The sequence below is a fragment of the Xenopus tropicalis genome, chromosome 7 (genome assembly GCF_000004195.4).
Source record: "Xenopus tropicalis strain Nigerian chromosome 7, UCB_Xtro_10.0, whole genome shotgun sequence".
Classification (NCBI taxonomy): Eukaryota; Metazoa; Chordata; class Amphibia; order Anura; family Pipidae; genus Xenopus; species Xenopus tropicalis.
In genome coordinates this window covers 105,782,586-105,804,212 of record NC_030683.2, presented here as the reverse complement: position 1 = coordinate 105,804,212, position 21,627 = coordinate 105,782,586, and the positions used below count along the sequence as shown (strand labels likewise).

General features: G+C 37.3%; 1 protein-coding gene across 1 annotated transcript; it reads left to right on the top strand.

The window, feature by feature from the left end:
* The first annotated feature begins 954 nt into the window (after positions 1-954).
* il11 (interleukin 11) lies at positions 955-20,328 on the top strand. The gene is made up of 5 exons (XM_031906348.1): positions 955-1,322; positions 15,092-15,237; positions 16,171-16,257; positions 19,465-19,623; positions 20,140-20,328. The coding sequence occupies exons 1-5, from the start codon at positions 1,316-1,318 to the stop codon at positions 20,305-20,307; spliced, it is 567 nt and encodes a 188-aa protein (XP_031762208.1). The 5' UTR covers positions 955-1,315; the 3' UTR covers positions 20,308-20,328.
* Positions 20,329-21,627: the final 1,299 nt, after the last annotated feature.

Sequence of the window (21,627 nt, the reverse complement as noted above, 5' to 3'; positions counted from 1 at the left end):
AAAGTTTTTATCTAGGCTTATTGGCAGCTTACGTTTATACAGTGTTATATAATACATATCCGCTCCCTTGGATATTCAGCCACACCTGCCTTCACTGCTGAGCCCCATCTCTCAGGATAGCTGCATGTAGGGCATCCCTGATCAAGACATTTAACTGTAGACATTTGATATACACCTGTAGCAACACATTTATACATACAGAAACCTCCAGTCACTACCAGATTTACTTGCCATAGTCACAGCTGAAGGTGCAGGTGCTTTTAAGCTACTTTTAAGCATACAGTATGTTATAGATTTAACCCAGGCATATAGAAAAGGCTCACCCCCAACTTATATACAGTATTGCAATTAATGTTTAATTTATATTGGCATGTTTTTGCCACATACCACACACAAACACAGCACACACAGTCCTACTATCTAAATGCTACATTTTTTTAATCGATTTGTGCATTTGTCAAACTCTGCAACATTTTTAAAGAAGCAGGAACAGTTCAGCTCAAAAGCTGTTTATACAAAGAGGGGGGAATGACAGCGTTCCTATGTCACCGACAAATTCCTGATTTTAGGAAACGATATGTCCCTCCATGGGATAATAATGACTTCCAGTCGCATGCAGAATTGGAGTGTTAACAGGGACAATTGCAAGGGTAGTCTAACTCTCTTGACCTCCTTAACCTCCTCCTTTGCCCCCCTCCCTTTCTCTCTCTCTCTGACTTACATCTTAAAGAGAGAATAACACAGACATGCAGGCAGATTGCAGTCGAATGTGTCATAGTGTTCAATGCATGCCGCCCATGCAAATGTAACTTTTAGGAAGGAGGGGTTTTTGGTATGAAGCATTTTTTTTTCAATGGAAAAGATGTGAGTCAAGATGTGTCATCTTTTGAAAAAAACACACATACACATAGAGAGAGGACTAGCTTTCTCTCATTCAGTGGTGTATATAAACCCCCAATTTGTAGTGGTGTGAGTCCACATACCCACACAGTCACTCACACTCAGCCACCACGCAAGCTCTCTCTCTCTCTCTAAGAATACAGGAATTAGTATTTGGCTTGGCAGTCATTTCTACCTCAGTGCTGGGGGAGCAGGTGAATTAAAGTGGGACGGTGAAAAAGCAACAGGAGCGCAACTAGACAGAATACCAATTTTTTTTTTCCTGTGATCACCAAGAAATGCAAATAACACTTTAAGAAAAAAAAAGCAATTTTTAAAAAAAATTTTTTTTGTAAAAAAAAAAAGCCGCAAGATCAAGGAAAAGTACTGGCAAGAGAGCACATCCAAAAACCACCCCAAAGAGCCAAAACAAAATATGAAAAGTAAGTGTACCTTTCATTATTTATACTATTTCAGTTCTTTTTCCTCTACCCATATATTTACTCTGTATAGCAGCTTTTTTTCTTCTTGCTTAATAACTTGTCTTATGATGACACTAGGGAATTGCTTGAGTGTAACTTTAGGATTTTTATGACCTTAAGCAAATTCTTCCAACAAATTATGTTCCAGATGTTGATAGAACACTGCTGAAATGTTGTGACTGGGGCATCATTATGAAATGTGCTCCTATTGCTTTATGGTACCCAGTAGCAAAATCACCACCATTCTCTATCTCTAGTGTGTCTCTTCCTGACTGAATGGCACCCCCTGGTGTCTAAAAATTAAAATGCTCACTGATGCAAGGATTAACTTTTGAATTACACTTTTTCTTTTACATTTTTAATCTTTAAAATATATTGTATATAAAGGTTAACAAGTGTAATCTAAAAATGTATAGTTTTTTTTTTTTTTTTAAATCAGCTTAAACCATAATTAAGAACTCACTTTAACTGTAAAGATTGGCTTAGATGTATTGAAATGATAAGTATCCTACGGCTACACATGCAATCTATAGTGAAGCAAGGAGATGCTGCTATGGGCATCTCTTATTACAGTTTCTAAAGGGATTAGTATGTTGATGTGCTGATCTGCTCTTACCAGGCTTGACACTGGATTGCAGGTTTGGCACGGAGAGCCCCAGGTTGGCAGGCATAATGCACTGAGACATTCTTTTCTCTTTATTATGAGGCTTGTGTGAGCATGCTAAATGACCAAGGAGCTTCCTGGTAGGTGGATCATTCTTATTGAGCCTGATGAGAAATGTTGCTGCTCAGCCAGTAAGGGAGATGCTTGCAAAATAGTAGGTCATGGACTTTCTTATCAGTTCTATGGGGTTTCTCAATGCTGAAACTGGCAGACTAGAACTGTGCCAAGGACTCTTGGCACTGAGCTGATTTTCCTAGTACCAGGATGCAAATCACTGGGTGCTTTAATAAAACTAAAATGCCAAAGAGAAATACCAATGATTATGTCACTGTATATATATACAAATTTAGCTAAATAATGAAAATCTGCATTTAAAAAAGTATAATGTAATGAAAATCATATTAATAGGATTTAATGCAATTTCCCAGGGTAGGAAAGAGGGGGCATTTGCTCTGCACCTACAGAATAATAGGTGGAGGGGGGACCTAGAAAGAAGTAAAAAGGACATATTGTATTTTTATCATCCCACCAATAGCCAAAGACCCTGACTGATATCGATCTGTCCTCCCTCCATTGGCATAACTTTCCCCCTTGCAGTTACTTTAACTCATGGGTAGCTAAAGGGAACCTTTAGAAAATCCATCTGCACTAAAACTTAAAGGTGCTAGTGGCTTTTACCTGTTAAGCTAAACTACAAGTCCCAGCATCCCCTGCATACACACGTTAGAGTGTTTTCTAAAAAGGACGGCACAATAAAGCAGTCAAAGTGAGCACTTTGCACTCTGCTCTAGAGCCAAATGAGTTAATATTTGTAGAGCACAGCCTACTTGCTAAGCTTGTAAACAGAACAGAGAATATGCGCCTGTCTATTTTACAAGCAAAGATGGCATTTAACACAGAGAATCATCATGAACAGGAAACTCTTTTCCCGTCCCAAAGGAATTCCAATGAGCAATCAAACTCTTCTTTTACTGTCGTAATAAACAGACCTTCTGGATGTGTCTAAACACTGTACAGTTAATAGGTTTAGGGGGTGTGTTATGGGAGCTGAGAAGCCCACGGGATGGCCAGATGAGAGAGAAAAGGCTTGTTACATGCTCCCATCTAGTCATCATGTACAGTTTGCCTGTTAAAGCGACCGTTCCATTTTTCTGGCTTATGACTTTTTTCTGCTCTCATTCGGTCTTAGTGAATAAAGGATCCTTAAGCTGGTTTGTCATGGTGATGTTTAGATGTGTATTAACATTAATTTAGTCACAGGTGTCTGCCCATGAGTGCCCAGTACAGTACACATGTGCAGTGAAAGGAAAGTTGCTGTGTTTTGTTCAGGCAAACATAAAACAGCGCCCCACCAGGATGCTGAGAATAATGACTGCAAATATATGCAGCTATAACTGAAAGTTAGATAAATATGCAGAATGGAATTTTTATTATGAGAGTGATGAATCCAGAATTCCATTCAGGTTTAGGCCAAATTTAAGGAATTTTGACAGGAATCAGACAGGGCCAAATCCTTAGTGCCATGTAGGATGCATGCATGCAGCGTAATAACGGGTGCACAGTTTGCTATAGCAACCAATCAGCAGGTAGCATTTACTGTTCAGGTGTCTAAAAACATTTTTTTTAAATTACCCCTATGAGTTCAGCCAAACCTTTTAAGAAGCATTTTTATTAGGCAAAAAGTATGGATTTGGTTAACCCCCATATTTTATAGTACAGTATAGTATTTTTATAGAACAATATAACTAGTGCACTTGCTACTTGAGGAGTATGGAGCATAACAGAAATAGATCATAGTGGCCAACATTTCAAAATGATTTCCACATTGCACTATATAAGCTGTATAACCATAATATATAAATAATAAATATAAAGTAGCTTTGTAGTATTTAAAGGTAAATTGTGCTCTATTTGGAAAATAAGTTATTTTCTGTGCGCAGGGAGCATATTATGAGCATTTACTGTCGACAGTGCATTGTTGTGTTTTACCTTATGCAAGCAATATGGCAGTGCCCACTGCTACATTACCCTTTGCATAGATAATAATGCATGTTTTTTATTGCAATAGGAATTATACTCTCTGCATGCATTTATCCTAAAGGTTATTAGCCATAGGATATATCCACAGGTATATCCACAGGTACACAAAGAAATAACCTTCTGTACAACCTGCCAGGTATCATGGGGTATAGCGCACCATAGATTTGCACATAAATAAGCCCATCCTTTACTGTCAGTGGAGTTCTAGGTATGGAATGATGTATGTTCATCATGTTCCCACCAGGACATGATGAACTTGCTGTAGCTGAGAACTTGTTGTAAAGCATTCAATACCTCTTAAATTAAATATGCAGCATAACATACTCCGGTCTTTAGCCTGGGATCTGGAAAAGCTTCATGGCTTTATAGTAATGTGTCCCTTTGTATTGCTCACTGTATAAAAAGAGCAGAGACTAAGCCATGACTTAGACGGGTTTGATTCCTGAACCTCTTGTAACCAAGTCACCTAAACCCCAAGCAAGAGGCACTAAATATAAATGAGTAAATTTATTCATTACAAATTAATGTGATAGGTAGTAATGCTGTCTACACTTTGGCCAAGTTGTGGGATTTCCAACTAACTGACCTGCAGTGTAACGGCTGAATATTAGAGCAATTAAGCCACATACTGTATGGATGGCCACTTTGGAGTGAACACATTTTGCTAGGGCCAAATCGCTAGAATCAATTGCTGATGGTTTAGAGAATATGTTGATGATGGCCACACACAAATGCCAAATCAGGTTATTTCTTTAAACCACTATTCATTTTTTTTGCTTTTTCAAATTTTGCTTTTTCAAATTTAATGATTGGCCAAATTAATTTTTTTAGGGGGCATGACAAAACACTTCAGTCACAATCTGCCTAAATTGTACAAAACATTGTTACCAATAATAATAATTATGAAAAAGGAGGTACAGGCATTGGTTCTGTTATCCAGAATGCTTGAGACCTGGGGTTTCTGGAATAGATAGCCCCATGGACTTAGAACTTTTCATTTAAATTAGCAGCCTACAGCAAACTTCTAGAAAAAAAATTCTGCTTATACATTCCCTTTTTAAAAAAACCCATTAAGAGTTCCAATGTAAATGTTCCAATCTAACTTTCATTTTTATAATTGCCAAGAGAAAAGAATTCAAGGAACACTATCACCACAGAAAGGAAGAACATTGCTCACGTTAGAAATTGCTTTACCACTTTTGTTTACTACTACTTAAAGTAAATGATGAAGCCTTGCATCTTCTATCACCGAAATATAAGATAAGTGATACTCGGATTATTCATAATTCTGTCGCTTGATACACAAATGAATGAGGCACTTCATCTGAGTGGAAAGATAATTAGTACTGAAGATGGGTATATTCATCATCTTTAATTCCCTAAATGTTACGGGTACTTTATTAACAATGAACGTGATTGTTTTGGGAGGAAATTGTTCTAAATAATGGTTAATTATTGAATGTCAACAGTATTAGTATTCTGATGGCATTGGGCCATACTGTACCATGCCAGTAAATGGATCAGAAAAAAAAAACAGTATATCTATCAATTTACAACTGAAGTCTCATCTTAAGGCACATTGTTATGCCATTTTAAGTTACAAAGCAAAGGCCTACACAAGTGACCCAAGTTGCAAGCCAGAAATATCACATAACTAAGTGGCTATGGTGTCTAACAAACCAATATGTATTTTGTCTACAAGTCTTACGGTTGTTGAATGGTCAACACTGTTAAATGGAAGTACAGGTATGGGATCTGTTATCTGGAAACCCTTTATCTACAATGCTCTCAATTACGGGAAGGTCATCTCTCCTAGACTTTGTTTTAATTAAATAATTTGAAATTTTAGAACATATTTCCTTTCTCTCTGCTATTAAAAGTACATTGTGCTTGATCCTAAGATATAATTAATCCATATAAGAGGTACAACAATCCTTCTGGGTTTAAATAAAGTTTAATTGATTTCTTAGTAGACTTAAGATATGGAGAGCCAAATTACAGAATGACCCCTTATCTGGAAAACCTCAGGTCCCGAATATCCTAGATGACAGGTCCCATAACTATATACTGAAAAATGAAATATTTACATTAACTGCGCTCTAAAATGTTGATAATTGTAGCCACACTGATTTTCTCTTTTCAGTAGAGTTCAATCATAATATTGTCCCTTATTATTATGACAGCAGATAATAAACAGACCATATCTTTGATTAGGGTTATGCCCACAAATAGGTAAAAAACATGATATGTAGCTGCTGGATACAGAAAGTATAAGTTCTGTAATCTACTAATATGGAAAATAGCTCATGGATACTCTTACCCCCATGTGTAATAAAGGCATAGGCAAGTTTACACAGGTGCAAAAACTCATAGCCACCAATGAGATGTTTGCTTTTAAACAAGTAACCATAAAATTATACCTACTGATTAGTTGCTATAGGTGAAAAGAACGGTAGCAAACTATGCTGTTCATATTACATAACCCCCTTAAATTTACAATACTTGCTCTTTATGATGCATTTGAAAATGACTGTATCTAGCAAAATAAATAGATTTTTTTCATATAGTACAATTAATTTTATGGCTATAAATGGGGGTCAGTGTTAAGAAGTGGCTTCGGCACAAAGTCAAAGAGCAGAATTATGTCATGTAATTGTCATTTATGCTGATACACATGTTACAGAAAGAGAAGATAATAAGTCAGAATGAGGTAACAGTGCCCAGTTTTGGTCTTGCTACCTTGGAGTTCTTATAAAGCAAAATAGACTGCAGTTGAATGTGTTACAGAAACATAGACCCTGGGCCGATCTTCAGCATCACTAATGGCTGTTGGCAACCACATCAAATAAATTTAAGTGGAATCACCACACAGTACTGTGGCCTGATAATGTAATTATTTTAGAACTGAGGTTACTGACAAGTCCTCCATAACCTTCAATATTTTATGTTTTCTTTCAGCATAGTGGTACTCTATGCACCATATCAGTAAACAAAGCCCTAAGACAGCAAGGCTAGGCTAGGCATATTTTTCTGGTCCACCCATCCCCACCACACGGTGATTTCACCTACGCTGTGAACTTCCTTATAAATGCCCTCATTATACCAGGAGATTAACTATCACAGCACTCAGTGTTAGAAGGGATTCTCTTGAACTGCACATAGGCAATTGGTCTATGGTAACATGCTTAGCAGCAGACTAACTGTCTCTCCTAGTGGAAGAACATCAAGCGTTCCAATAAGCGTTCGGCTTGGATGGAAAAAGAATGGGCCATTCAGTGGCACCTCTAACTAAATGCCCTTTTCCTTGCTCTTAACAGTCCTCTTTCCATAAAATATTTGACTTCATCCAGCCTCGCCTCCCTGGAAAGCTTGAGCATCATCAGTGTTTCCGAATTCCTCTTTAGCCTTACTTTGTCCTTTTTCTCTCCTTCTTTACATCGCCTTACCTTTTTATAGCTTGGGGGAATTACTATGGTGATCTTGGAGCAGTTAAATGTTCTCACATGTCAAAAATGTTGCTCTGAATGTGAAACCCATTCACTGGCCAACCCCACCTAATAATGCCAACAAACACTTGTTATAATAATATAAAGTAAGATGACTTTGTTTCAGGCACCTCTCTGCAAGAAAGACATAGCAAAGCAAATATACAGACATTCCTAAATCATACATAATTTAGTCTGACACTAAAACCACAACAAAGGCCAATTTTACAGAACTGAGAACCTGCCATTGAGTCTACTTTGGCCAGTAAACATTACTGCTCAAAGGACAATTTACATATTGAGCATTGATAATGACTGGGGCCTGAAGAAGGTACCTAAAGAAATAGCTGTAAGGTTTTAAGATTCCAGGCATCAGGAGGTACCACAGTTTAATCTGTGAGATCACTATCTAAGACCTTAAACTGTAGTCTATAAGTAATTGCATATAACAAAAAACAATAATAATTGTAGCCTACACAATGTTTGTCTGTTTCTCACCATGGTTCAGAACTGTGGTCTGTACAACACAGTGTTGGTATAACTATATTGCTCCACAAAGCCACCATTGTAATATAATAATCAGTATATAAAACATACATTACATATTAAAATAAAGGGTGTAGCAATAATAAGATTAATAAAAAATTATGTATCAGAAATCAATCAATTCCCTGGAGTTGCTAAGTTCATCTTTAGTCATAATTGAAAGCCTTACACTCTCTACTTTTATAGTGTTTTGCCCAAAGCTCTGTGTTTTATAATAAGAAACAGTCAGAAGTCAATTAATTTGTTTTCAGGGACCTGAAGCTTCCCTTGCAGATGGTTTAACAAACATTAATATTAAATACAGTATGCAGTTTCATTAATATATTTTGGCAAGATTTTCAATCTTATTCTCTGTGTGGGGTGTGAATAAATGTTTATGGAATGCAAGCAGTAAAAAGAAGGTTTTTCAGTCACCAAGCTATAGGTATTCTAATGAGTCAGCTGAAATAAAGTGTCTTGGGATAAGACAATGGCGTTTCTACTGGATTGAGCATCTTTTGACACTAAAAGGATCACATTACCTTTCAGCATGTCATCAAAAATATGTTGACATTGTGCAGTGGGAGATATTTATCATAGCGGTGGAGCTGTTGGTCACTAATCATCATTATCTGATATCATAAATATGGCAGTTAAATATGGAGTTCATGTGGGTTTAAACCAATAAACATGGTAGTGTTCAGTCGTACCACTTCTCTATTCATAAGGATGCACTGTTAGTAGCATTTTCATATCAGGCTGGGGGGATGCACAAGGCTTCAACACCCTATAAGTACTGTTTACAGCTATACCACCCACTATCCCCCCAACCTGTAGTGTAGGCTATAAGTACAGTACAGCCTTGTCACATACATTTATAGTAGACTGGTACATGTGCACTTACAGAGTAGGACATAGCGATGGTGATTGTTCAATAATGTATTTAATGTACAAAATTTGAATGAATCTGTGATGCAGTTACAGTAGGGTTGCCATCTATTCTAGAGGAAATTATCAATGGTGATGTGGGGGTTAGGACTGGGAATGTGACCTAGAATATCAGTCAAAGCTAGTTGGGAAATATTGGAGATATAATTACATCTAAGGTTAATTGAGAATATTAGCAGTAATACCATATGTGTATCATATTAAGGAACTCTATGCAATGAAGGCTTAGCATGCAACCTTCAACATGTTGCTGAAATACAACTTTCACTACAGCCCCCACCCAATAAAGCTGGGAGCTGTAGTTTAAAGGAGAACTAAACCCCCCACAGACAAAAGCCCTTATAGCTTGCCCTCAATTGCCCCCCTCCCTGCAGAGTCTATAAGAAGCAAAAGTGTCCCTTTTGGCTGCCCTACAAATGCAGTAGCACAGCATACTTTCCAGATGCCATTTTCTGGATCTTTGGATCCTCTTCTTTCCTTTGCCGAGGAACCGAGATTTTTGTTGCATATGCAGTTGAAGCTAAACCCAGTCTAGCTCCAACTACGCATGCGCCAGAAAGTGCTAAGCTTTCTTGACGGAGACACTTTTTCATCTAATAGACTCTGTGGGGATGGAGCAGGTAAGGGGACCAATGGAGGACAGACTAAGGGGGGCTTTTGTCAAGGGGGGGGGTTAGTTCTAATGGAAGGGCCTCAGTTTGTATGCAGCAAGCAACTGAAAAGATGCTCTTAATATGAAAATGAAGAGATAGTCATATAGGCCTGTAGAAGGATTCCAACATTGTGGCCTCACACAGTGTTCTATGCTGTAATCCTGACAGGCAGAACTGCCTGTCATCTCTTAATGCAGACCACACACACAGCCTTAGCATATGCATCCTGGCCTTCTGCACCTCCCCGCTGTGCCAACACTCAGCCGCTGCTACTCACTATTACACACAGCACACTGGCTCTTTGTTGGATGGCATATATTTAATATTATAGAACATTAAATGTTCCACTCCCAGCCCAAACAACTTTTCATGGTTGTGCCCTTGTGTTAATATTAATGGCATAGACTGAGGGATATTAAAAACAACAAGAAAAAAAGAAAAACGCACGCAGGGCGACGGTGTTTCAGTCATTCTGACTGAAGACCCTTGACGGAAGGGAAAAGGCATCCATGATGGACAGGTTTAGTAGCACTTAATAGTTACGACGCCGACATTTTTATGAGGCTCCTGGGAGGGAGTTAGTGAGTGGCAGGATGTAATGTAGAGGTAATTGGAATTTAATCTTATTAAGTACTGGATGTCAGAATGACAGCAGGGAACCTGAAAAAAAAAAACACATTCAAAGCCAGTGGTCTTGGATTTTCTCAACCCTCTAGGAGTTCAACAGATCAAAACTCTCTCTCTCTGACTAAATGTGTGTCTCTAAGAACTTGGAACTGAACAGGACTTGGAACATTTGATGCCTTCCTGCTCTCCATTTGGTACAGTTAATATCTGTATGACATCTGAAATCCAGCATGCAAGATTTAAAGTGACAGCAATTTGAAAAAGTACAACAAAAAAACCCAACACCCATCATAAAAATACATACTACAGGTATGGGATCATTTATCTGGAAACCTGTTATCCAGAAAGCTCTGAATTACAGGCCATCTCCCATAGAGTCCATTTTAACCAAATAATTCACATTTTTGTAAATGATCCTTTTTTTCTTTGTAATAATAAACAGTACCTTGTACTTTATCCTAACTAAAATATAATTAATCCTTATTGGAAGCAAACAAATCCTATTGGGTTTATTTGACATGATGTTTTAGTAGAATAAGATCCGAATTACAGAAAGACCTCCTTATCTGGAAAAAACCCAGGTCCAGAGCATTCTGGATAACAGGTCCCATACCTGTATTATTTTTTGTGCCAGATAAAATTTATATACATATAAATAAAATAATAATAACAATTTGGGATCCTTTGTCTGTAGCTTTTTAGTTGATGCTGTGTGTCAATGAAGGGAAGAGAAGAGAAAAAACATGGCAGCCTCCTGATAAATCTGACATGGGCATAGGAAAAATAGAAGAGGTAATATTTATATGTTCTTGTTATGAGAACTGGGAGTTTCTGTGAATATTTGCATCGTTCCATGTTATGTCAGCATTTTGGTTTGAGCGGACTGGGTTCTGGTCCTTTGCCAAAAAAAGAAGTATATGTGTTTTTTTTAGAAAGGGGAAATTAACCTTTAGAAAATTGTAAGGTAAATGTGCCCAAAGAATTTTCTAGAGCACAGCCTTACATAACTATCCTAGACCCTTACCTGTTTGAGTTAGGTGCCATTAGCAGTCTATTTCCTATTACTCTTATTAGTATGTAATTATTTTATTATCTAAGTTTGGTTTTGTCTGAGCACAGTTATTGTTGGTTGTACAGTTGGTTGCACCTGCTCTTAACTTTATTCAGTTTCGTTTTATGTTCATTTTAGAAATGTCAGTTATATAATAAGTTCTTTATTTTTACTGCAACCTTCTTCAGTTGCATGAATATTGGCTTTATTTGCCTGTGTATATTACCACATTACTAATTAACAGATTTTATTATTTTTTTTTTTTTACATTTGTGGGATTTACAGTATGAAGAAAACCTGGCACTTGGTCTGCCTTCTTCTGTGTGTGTATATAACCTTCCTATTAATGTAATGCTTTGCTCTATTGGCTAGGAAAAACAAATATACATGAGCCAGCAGATGGGGTAGCTCTATTAATGGAATAGCCTGTTAAGGAACCACTGTATATTGCCATTACATATATATAACTGGCTGGATATACTGGCTTTTCATCATTTTAATATTTGGCTATCAAATAAATTATCATTAATTATCATTGGGTGATTTCTCAAATGATTCCATATGGACTTCTTTCCATTTATTTTTGAAAATAAATTATTCATATAATGTTGAATCCCATGATATCATCTTTATAAGGAAAATATACAGAGGTTTCTACAGAGATCCTGACTGATTAAAGGAAAAGTGACACTACATCATGTCGGTGATAGTCATCTATCTCTGATAATAGCCAATCCACATAACTTTTCTGTACCTTAAGTTTAATACTTTGGACAACTAAACATTATAATTTTTGGTTCAGGTGTATAGTTGTATTTTGCTATAATTTAGAAAGATAAATTAGTGTCATCATCAGTTATAATTGGTGCTCAGCGATGTAATTTCTGTCCCACTGAATCGCATAATAATAAACAATGTACCCCCTGCTATAAAATATAAGGATATCAGGAGTCACCTCGGAGTTCCATGACTTGTATAAAAGAACTTGGCCTTCAGCCTTGTGCCTTAATATGGTAATAGAACGCCTTGTGGTTTAAAATATCCTTATATTTTACAACATGGTACAGTATTCATTATATATACCAGTCAGCAGTTTAAAAGAAATACATGGTCCATAAAGAAGAATTATATATATATATATATATATATATATATATATATAATATTGTTATATCCTTGAGAAAGGTCCTAATGAGGACCGAAACGTTGGTTTTAACAATATATCTACAATAAAAAATTTTTTTGATAAAACATTGAAGGGTGTGCTGGCCACAGATAATTATTTTCTATATATATATATAGAGGGGGGGGATTCTCTCTCTGATTTCTGTTAGCTGCATAAAAAAAAATTATATTTTTAATAAAACTGTGCACATAGAGATGGTTGGTCCCAAATAAGCAATAAATAAAGTGTGCAAGGCCTCAGAGTAGCACTGCATTTATTTGGCTGTCCAAATAGTTATTTATACTCTTCTGAGAATAATGGAATTAATTTGACGTTTAAGAAACAACATAGTATTGAAGCTGCTGTTATGTAAGGAAATCGTGTATTTATACTCCGAATGGAATGTCAGCAGGAGGAAAGAGGGGGTGGGAAAAGAGATAGTCAAGGGTCAGCTGCAGCTCGATAGCTGGAGAAATATCATATGATTTAATGATTGTCCCATAACTCATCCAATCCAAACAGGACAACAAAGAATAAATGTTGAGATTCTTTCCTGTTACTGATCTGGCAAGTGAGCTTGGCTATTCTGCCAATGCTGCTGGGAATATACGTCAGATATGAGTGGGGGTATCTAAAAACAAAGGCTTCAGAAGGCTGTCTATTCATGCATGCCCTCATTAGTTCAGCATGGGTAACACAAGCAGTATTCACAGAGGCAATCCAGAATATGAGCTTAAAGAAGCACTGTTGCTTACTCAGCAGTTTTTAGTCATTTCAAAATCAGCTGCTAAGAACTGATTGGTAAAATGTGTAAGAACAGGAGCTACAGGCACTCAGCTCACTGATGATTTGGAAGAAGGATGATATAGAAATACCACATAAGCATATAGCAAACCAATATCTATAGATCTATAATCTATATATAACCACATTTATAGGTTTGCAATAAGGTCATAGAACCTTCCTACTTACAAGCAGGGAATATTTTTCATTTCGTTAGGAAAATACTTCCTCCCTTCAGCTCAATAAGCTACAATCTAGGTTTAATGTTGTGCCTGGAAAACTTTCTTCCTCGCTTAATTAAAATGAAAATGTCGTCTCAGGATATCCAGTATATCAATAATGTGGGGAATCCTTTCTAACAGCACTGAATGATGAAAACTGTTGATACTTAGCGGTTATTACAGTACATTTTTCTATGCTCACAGGGTTCCTTATAATGCAGAAGTAGGAGAATTGCCTTCTCAGTGGATGACAGCCAAAGTTCTGTTATCCAGCTGTTTTAGACCACTTAAATAAACAGCATGGCCCACACACCTCCTTCTCTTTTAATTAGGTGGCATGTTTATAACAGTGGTTATGGCACTGCTACAGGCCCTTTATTAGTTAGGCCTAACCATGTGAGACAGTCAAACTGACATGGTCCTTTTATCATAGGTTTTGTGCCAAGATGTATCCGGTGGCCTTCCATAGGTTTGTCCAGAAATGTTTAAAGTTAATTTGTCCCAGGCATAATAAGAAAATGTGTTATGAAAATACATTTGGTAATGTTTTTTCACCTAACACAAACTATGCAAAGGCTGAACATGTATTAACAGTACAAATGGGTTTGCATAGCTTTCCACAGATGGCCTGAAAATGCAGACAGGTAGGTATTGTGTATTTAGTTTAGAAAGAAAAAACACAAGATTAATATAAAAAAGCCCGACAATCAGCAAAGAGCTACAGGTAACTTCCAAAATAAAGGAAACATGCTCAAAGTATTCATTTCTGTGACATCAGACTGTAGATGATGCTGCTGCCAACCTAGGCTGACAATTGCAGGTTAACAGAGTAGCACTTCTCTTTGGCCATATATGTTAAATCCAGACATAGGTATCCCTGTAAAGGAGAATGCACTTTCATCAAAAGTTGCTGCTATCTGATCATGTCTTTCTTCTCAAACATCCATGCCAACATTACATTAGCCAATGTTCCTTGGAAACCACAAGTAAGTTAGGTAGTCTTCATCACTGTAGCTACAATCCAGTGTGCCCCATATGTCATGAAGTCTGAATCCAAATTTACATTGGTGGTATCAGAAAGACAGAGCTAAAAAGGAGAATATAAGGAGTACTGATCTTCATAGTAACAGTGCTGATATATCTCTGGTTTGAAATAACAATGCAAATGTAAAGCAGCATTAGCTAACAAATTACCTGAAATAAGTGCTATGATCTATGGACCCACACAGAAACCTATGGAAATACCATTCCATACCTGCATATCTATCACTCACATATTTGGAGTATTTTTTTGGATACACCTTTTCCATCTATATGGTCACAATACTTTATGTTTTCAATTACTATTGCTGTATAATCAGTGTTAGAAGTTAATTTCATTACTATCTGTTTACTTTAAAGTTTAAATAAAAACAGAATGTAAAAAAACATGGCATTTGTAGTCAAAATGTTTGTTGGGCTTTTTTCAGTTGTTTTTTAAGCTTTCCTTGTTTTGTAATGATACTGAATTATTTTATGTTTGCTATGGCACTGATAGCCGTATCATTTTCGCATTTGTTTGTTTGCAGGCAGTTTGTGCCAGATCGCTCTTACAGTACTGAGCCTTTGTGAGGGATTACGGGCCGTTCCCTTGAAACCAAAAGTGGAATTTGATGACCTACTAAACATGGCTAGACACCTTCTGAGAGACACCAAACAATCGTACCACAATTTTGTAAGTGCAACCACCCAGTATGATTGTGACATTTAATAGTTATAGTTCTTGGTGTACACATATTTGAATATCACACAAAGACACACAAGACTGTCATAAGTCATTTTTATTACTGCCTGTGGTGGACCTTCAAACCAGCAGGCAGACACAAGACCCTTCAAAAGTTAACTGGTACTGATTACTTTCAGTACTTAGTTCCAGAGGAACTGCTTGAGAAAATATTAATTTGTATTATCACTTAATCTAACCTATTCATTGAAATATAAAGGGCAAGCAAATGGGGGTGTGTGGAGTTTTACTCACTTATCTAGACCAAATGTCCAAGCTTTAGAAAGTGCAGTGATTCTTTTTCTTTTTTTTTTTTTAAACCATATTAAATTGTTTTAGTTATGTGCTAAAGGCCATCCTGGGAACTAGACCAGTAGTGGATTTGCTGCAAAATTCCGCATTTCACCATTGGCAACACGCACACTGTACTGTGTCTCTTGCATACAAAGATATAGATTCACAGAACAATTATTAATACCCTGTGCTTATAAGCATTCCTGGAACATAATTATGTAGAGGGATGGAGCCTACTGACCAAAACTATTACAAAAGCATGGAGGCAATGAAAAAAGAGGCAGTGTTTATGCAATGCCAGGGTGGGGTTATGGCGGAGTGGGTGAGTACATGTGGAGTCATTCTGTATTGTTCAAACCTGGAAAATTTTCCATGCTCCCAAAGACACATTATTCATTTGGCAAATCCTGGTATTATCCAGCAAATGATGAGGATTACAAGTTAGAAAACAAAAGCAAACATCTGATTGGTTGCTTTTGTATACATACATGTGAAATACAATTATGTGCTGTACTTGTGTGTACGTACCTGTGAAATATGCTTGTATAATATATATTATTAATGATAATAATAATGGATCTTTATTTACAGAAAGCCAAATATCCATCTGAAGGAGAGCACAAACTGGACAGCCTGCCCGTACTCTCTATGAATGCTGTAGAAATTTCTAATGTACAGGTAATCTTAAAATATCACTGAAATTATCCTTTATATCTTTATGAGTTAAAGAAAAATTCAAGAGATTTAAGGTTTATCATTAAAAAAATCACTATATACAGGTATAATCAATGTCGGCATTGCTACAATGGTTTAGGAGCACGTGCACATGTATTTTATTGGAAGATCCATATATTGCATGATTCATTAACACAAATATCTTTAATAAAATGTATTTATGTTTTGGGTGGGGTAGGTACCACTTTAAAAGATATTGCCCTTTATGAACATTACTGCACAGATTAATTATAGCCAGGTTATTGTGCTTGGATCTGCATTTATATATAAAGACTGTAACTACCGTCTAATTAATCACGTACTTGTCTAAGCACTCAGTTCTATTTTTTGCACAATTATGTGTATCAAGAAATGATATCACGATTGGAACATAATAGTTCTTCCAGATTAGTCTGTTTCATTAGAGCTTGACAATAAGTTGTCATCGGGGCAGCTTATGTCATTAATGCTGTTGTCTACGGACCACGTGATGTCGACTCGGTTTCTTGATACATGTAATGTCATGCGCTGGGTAAATTATGTCATCAACAGCTGGGACCTTTCAAAAATAGTTTCCAAATATGGGTCTTCCTTTATAAACTCTGACCCCTAGGAACTCCAAAAAAGACTTACGCAAGACTATGGAAACATTTATAGATGCAGACGAGTGGGAAATATATTCCTGTCCCCCGGACAAGAGGGATATAAAAACAAAATGAATTATTTTCCAAACAATACATCCCTTAATGAAAGGAAAGGGTGCCAGCAGTGATATGCAAAAAATGTGAACTGTGTTTAGGCATGCATAGCGGAAACCAGGACTGCAGATATTGGCCTGTGCTGACACCATGTGGACAGACCTGCGTGATCATTAGCAAATTATGCTAATACCAAACTATGCAATGAGAAGATATAATAGCATTGCTAGAGTCTCAAAAAATAGAATATGAAATCATTTATATGGCATAAAATAATACCACCAATACAAAATATCTAAAATGGCTTGCAATAGTTGCTAATTACCCCAGAAAGTTAACCAAACTTATATAAGTTGCTCTATTGGTAAGACACTTAAAACATGGCCAGCCACCTAGGCAGGGATCAGCAGTGGTGCTTGTTACAGATTCTTAAGGACAGAGCCCGATACGGAATCAGTGGTAACATAACAAGCACCCACCTGCAATACTGCAGGCCCTGCCTAAAGACAAACTGCCTCTTATAGCACCCAGCTGTAGCAACAGCTTACATTGAGCGACCGTGAGTCTCTCAAGGGCTCAACTGAATGATTTCATGAAAACCATTTGTAGGTAGGGCTATAAAGGGGGACCAGACCCTGCAACAACTAGAATGCCCAGAGTCTTCAGGACCTAGGGGTCAAGATTGGCAATTGGACCCTAAACCATTTCAACATAAAATTTCTAACAGTACACTACGTTAGATTTTAAATCACAGGCTTTGAACATGCAGTGAGATTCAAAATTCACATTTATCATTCGAAAGTCAAGCTTTTATCATTTTCCACTTACACAAATTTTGACGCAGAAAGGAAATATACACAAAGGCTCTGAGGCACTGGGTAAACATGCCAAAGTTCTTTCCTAACCTTTGTAAGTTACACATTAAATCAGGAGGAGATTCCCCTTGTGCAATGCAGGCACATACTGTACTGAAGACAGATCAAACAAGTAGTCAGCCAGGGAAGGGGAAACAAAATGTGAAAACTGTTGCCCTAGGTGAGCAGTGACTGAAAGGTTTAATTTGCCCATAGGAGGCGCAAAATTTGTACAAGTTGCATTCGTGAAAGTATAGTGTGCAACATACAATAATTTATAATGCAATAATTTTTGCTATGAGAAAACCCTTTGTGCGCCTAAACCTAAATTATAACTCTTATGTAATAATATTCCTATTAAAAAAATATTTCCAGCATTACTGTTTTAATCGCTGCCATAGAAACAAAAGATGTTGGTAATTAGGTAATAAGGGACAATTAGTATTCCTAACACCTTGATTCCTAACTCTCTAAACTGCTACCAGCATGGTCTATGCCTTTTTTCCCATATTAGCCTCAGAAACACAGCAACCAAACCCCTCTTTTTTCATAAAATAAGGCCCTGTGCCTTAACATTTTCCGTGCGGTTGACTCAGTGTCTCCTAGGGCCTCCGAACAAGGTAACCCTTCATCTGCCAGCACTTTTCTCATTTCCACCAAATGAATGTTTCACTGTGTCGGCTTAATTTCCATAAGCGCATTGGAAGCTTGGGAATAGTTCCCAACTTGCTTTAGCAATTTCTAATGCAATAAAAGTGTTCCACACTCCAGCCTCTTGGGAATTGGCCGATCATCAAAGAATGTTGAAAAGCTGATATTTTCACTGTCTATGAACATTCTAGTTTAACGCTCAGACTGCCAGAGCCAAGATTGGTATAAAGCAGTTGCTGGCTGTAATCTAAAACAAAGGGGTTAAATCCACAATCCTTAACTCCTTCTTGGCAGTTCTAAGGCACGGGCACAGGGCAGGGATTTAGTTAGGTGTTTATGGTAAAATCAGAAAGGTAGGGCATGCTGAACATGTTAAAATGTAATTACATTGGCACGCGTTAGGAAGAACACTTTAAACTGAAGGAAAAGATGACACAAAGAAGCCAACATAACAGGGTATTAAAGAAGGAAAAGGAGGGTAAGATGTGACTTGCAGAGTGGACTGTGGATGTGATAAGGGATCAGTAAGCCATTAAATACAATCTGCCTGCCAGTGTGTATCCAACACAGAGCTGACGTAGTTGGATCGGCTCAGCAAAATAATCATATCGACTCGTATAAACAAAATTAGGGCATGCATTTATTTGTATGGGGAAATTTTCCTGCTGGTTAAAGGTCTACTAGGGTAAAAGCACAAGCAAATAATTGGGCAGTGATGTTTTGGGTTAGGGAGCCACATTTCTCTCCAAGGGGAAAAAAAAGCTATGTCGGTGCTGCATTTTCCTAATTAGCGGTTGCGAGGAAAGTTTGACATTTAAATTAAACATTTCTTGTACTTTTAATGCATGCCGCTGTTATACAAACCTTCCCTTGAAACAGAGTTCATGTTGCTCGGGTTATCGCAGAACAACTGTATCTTCAATACGATCATTGCAGAAAGCACTACAATCTGCTTGTTTTCTTTACAGATCCACACAGGCCTCCTGAAGCTAAGCACTGACCTCTTCATATATCAGAAACACTTTGACTGGTTGAGAAAGGCAGCACACGCAATTCGCCCTATGGACCACGAATTTAATGGAATTCATAATCGCATTGAAAAGCTGTTGAAGAAAATTGATCTCTTGGTAAGTGCTTACTTGATCTTGGCTGGGATAATAAGCTTATATGGATCCAGTCAGGAAAACATGTGGTCTTCAAATTTATTCATATACATACTGTTACCCATCAGGGAAACCAGATAAATTGTATTCACAGATTCTAGTACAGCAGCAGCCTTTGCCAGTCTTGTTATCAATTAAACTGGGACATATCTACTATAAAGCAAGGTATAAATGTTGCCACATTTGTAAAAAAGCCACATGCAGGGCCACATGCCTCTGCACTGCACTCGCCCTGAACACCCTCACTCCCAACACCCTCACTCACCTAGCTCCGCTGCAGGAGTTCCATAGGCCTTGTGCAAGCAAGTACCTTTAAGGGTCTGACTACATAAACCAAGGGTACAGCAGGGTATAAAAGCAGTTTGTACACTAGGGGGCAAAGATCCAAAAATACTCCTGCATGGAAAAATAGCTAAACTCTTACAATACCAATGTATAGATACTTCCAGAGAACTGACTTGCCGCTTTATTTTTTGACAGATGATCAAACACCATATGCCACGTGTCACGGAACCTGTTGTTCCCCAGTTCCCTAATTCAACCACTCCATGGGGGGTCATCCAGAGCGGTCATGCTATTTTCCATCATTTCCACCTCTTCTTGGACTATGCAACACGTGTTCTGGTTCTGATGAAGAACAAGTGGTGAATAATGAAATTCACAAACCTCCACCTTTGATGTTCTACTGCGGAAACAGGCACATATGATAAAATAGCATCAAACTTGAACGCCTGAGGTAGGAACAAAAACCCAAGACTTTGGTCAGAAAATCCCATTACCAAGGACTTTTCAGGACCTATTCCCTTCTGCTGCCGAGATACTGGCGAGAAGGACACTGCACCAGGACACTACTTGCCTTCAGTTTTTTTATGCATAGAATAGTGATGTAGCACTTCTATTTATACTGCTGGCTATTTATTTATTTATTTATTTTCTTATGTTATATTTAAATAGTGGGGTTCTCTCTTTAATTTTTTTATAATAATGATGAAAATAAGAACATTTAATGTATCTTTGTTTAGCGTACAAATGCCCGATCTTCATTTTTTAAGGATTGCTTCTTTCCAGACCTATATTTAGGTGGATTTTCAAAGCATTTAAGAACTGGAACTTTCTTCCTGCTGTTTTGTATTATACATTGAAAGGTCATTTAAATTACAGATATGGGAGGGGGAGGGATAGAAAAGCAAAGTAACATTACCTCCAAACAACACTGTGTGCCTTTCCATGTCCATGAAAAGGTAGAATATATTTATGGAATTTCACACCTTTCTGATGGTTCCCAAGGGAGAGAATGTAAATGGCGGCTGAATATAATTTCCTCATAATGTGGTTAGCGATGGGTGGCACCGACCCAAGAGCTTAAACTGGCATATTCAAAGTGAGCTGTTAAAGTAAACATAAACAGATATTTGCTGGTCATTTCCATGCAACAGAATATTAGTAGATTTACGTTACATAGACCCACTTGGACACTTTCCCTTTCTCCATTAAGTGAGGTTATTACACACTAATAATAGCATTAGGTCTGGACTACGTACAAAGAGGGTAGACAACATACTAAATAGCTGGGCAAAGAATGGATAAACTTGGTTTCAGGAATGTGCTGAGTAAGGCAGAGGGTGAGCATGGAAACAATATAGAACACAGACAAGTGATCTTTGTCCCCAGAAAAAATAATTAGTACATGGCCCTGAATTTTTTTCCTTATTTGACATATATGGTGGTCTAATGCTGCCTTGATACCCATGTCTCAGGGATATTATCCTGGATTAAGTTTCCGCTCTAAGTGGCTGATTCAGTCCAAATGTATTTTTATTAATTATAAAGATGATTTAAAACTAGAACTAAGGAGCTAAAATAGAAGTCCTCTTATTACTAAAATACGCACTGATTTGCATCAGTAAGGTAACTTATACGGCAGCAATCAATCAGATACTGGCTATCGGTATCCTCTCTGGCCTAGAG

Bases quoted from the DNA above. Each gene is read 5' to 3' on its own strand.
- il11 (XM_031906348.1), top strand. The intron at 15,238-16,170 runs GTAAGTGCAACC...CTTTATTTACAG, and splicing joins AACAATCGTACCACAATTTT to AAAGCCAAATATCCATCTGA. The intron at 16,258-19,464 runs GTAATCTTAAAA...TTTTCTTTACAG, and splicing joins TAGAAATTTCTAATGTACAG to ATCCACACAGGCCTCCTGAA.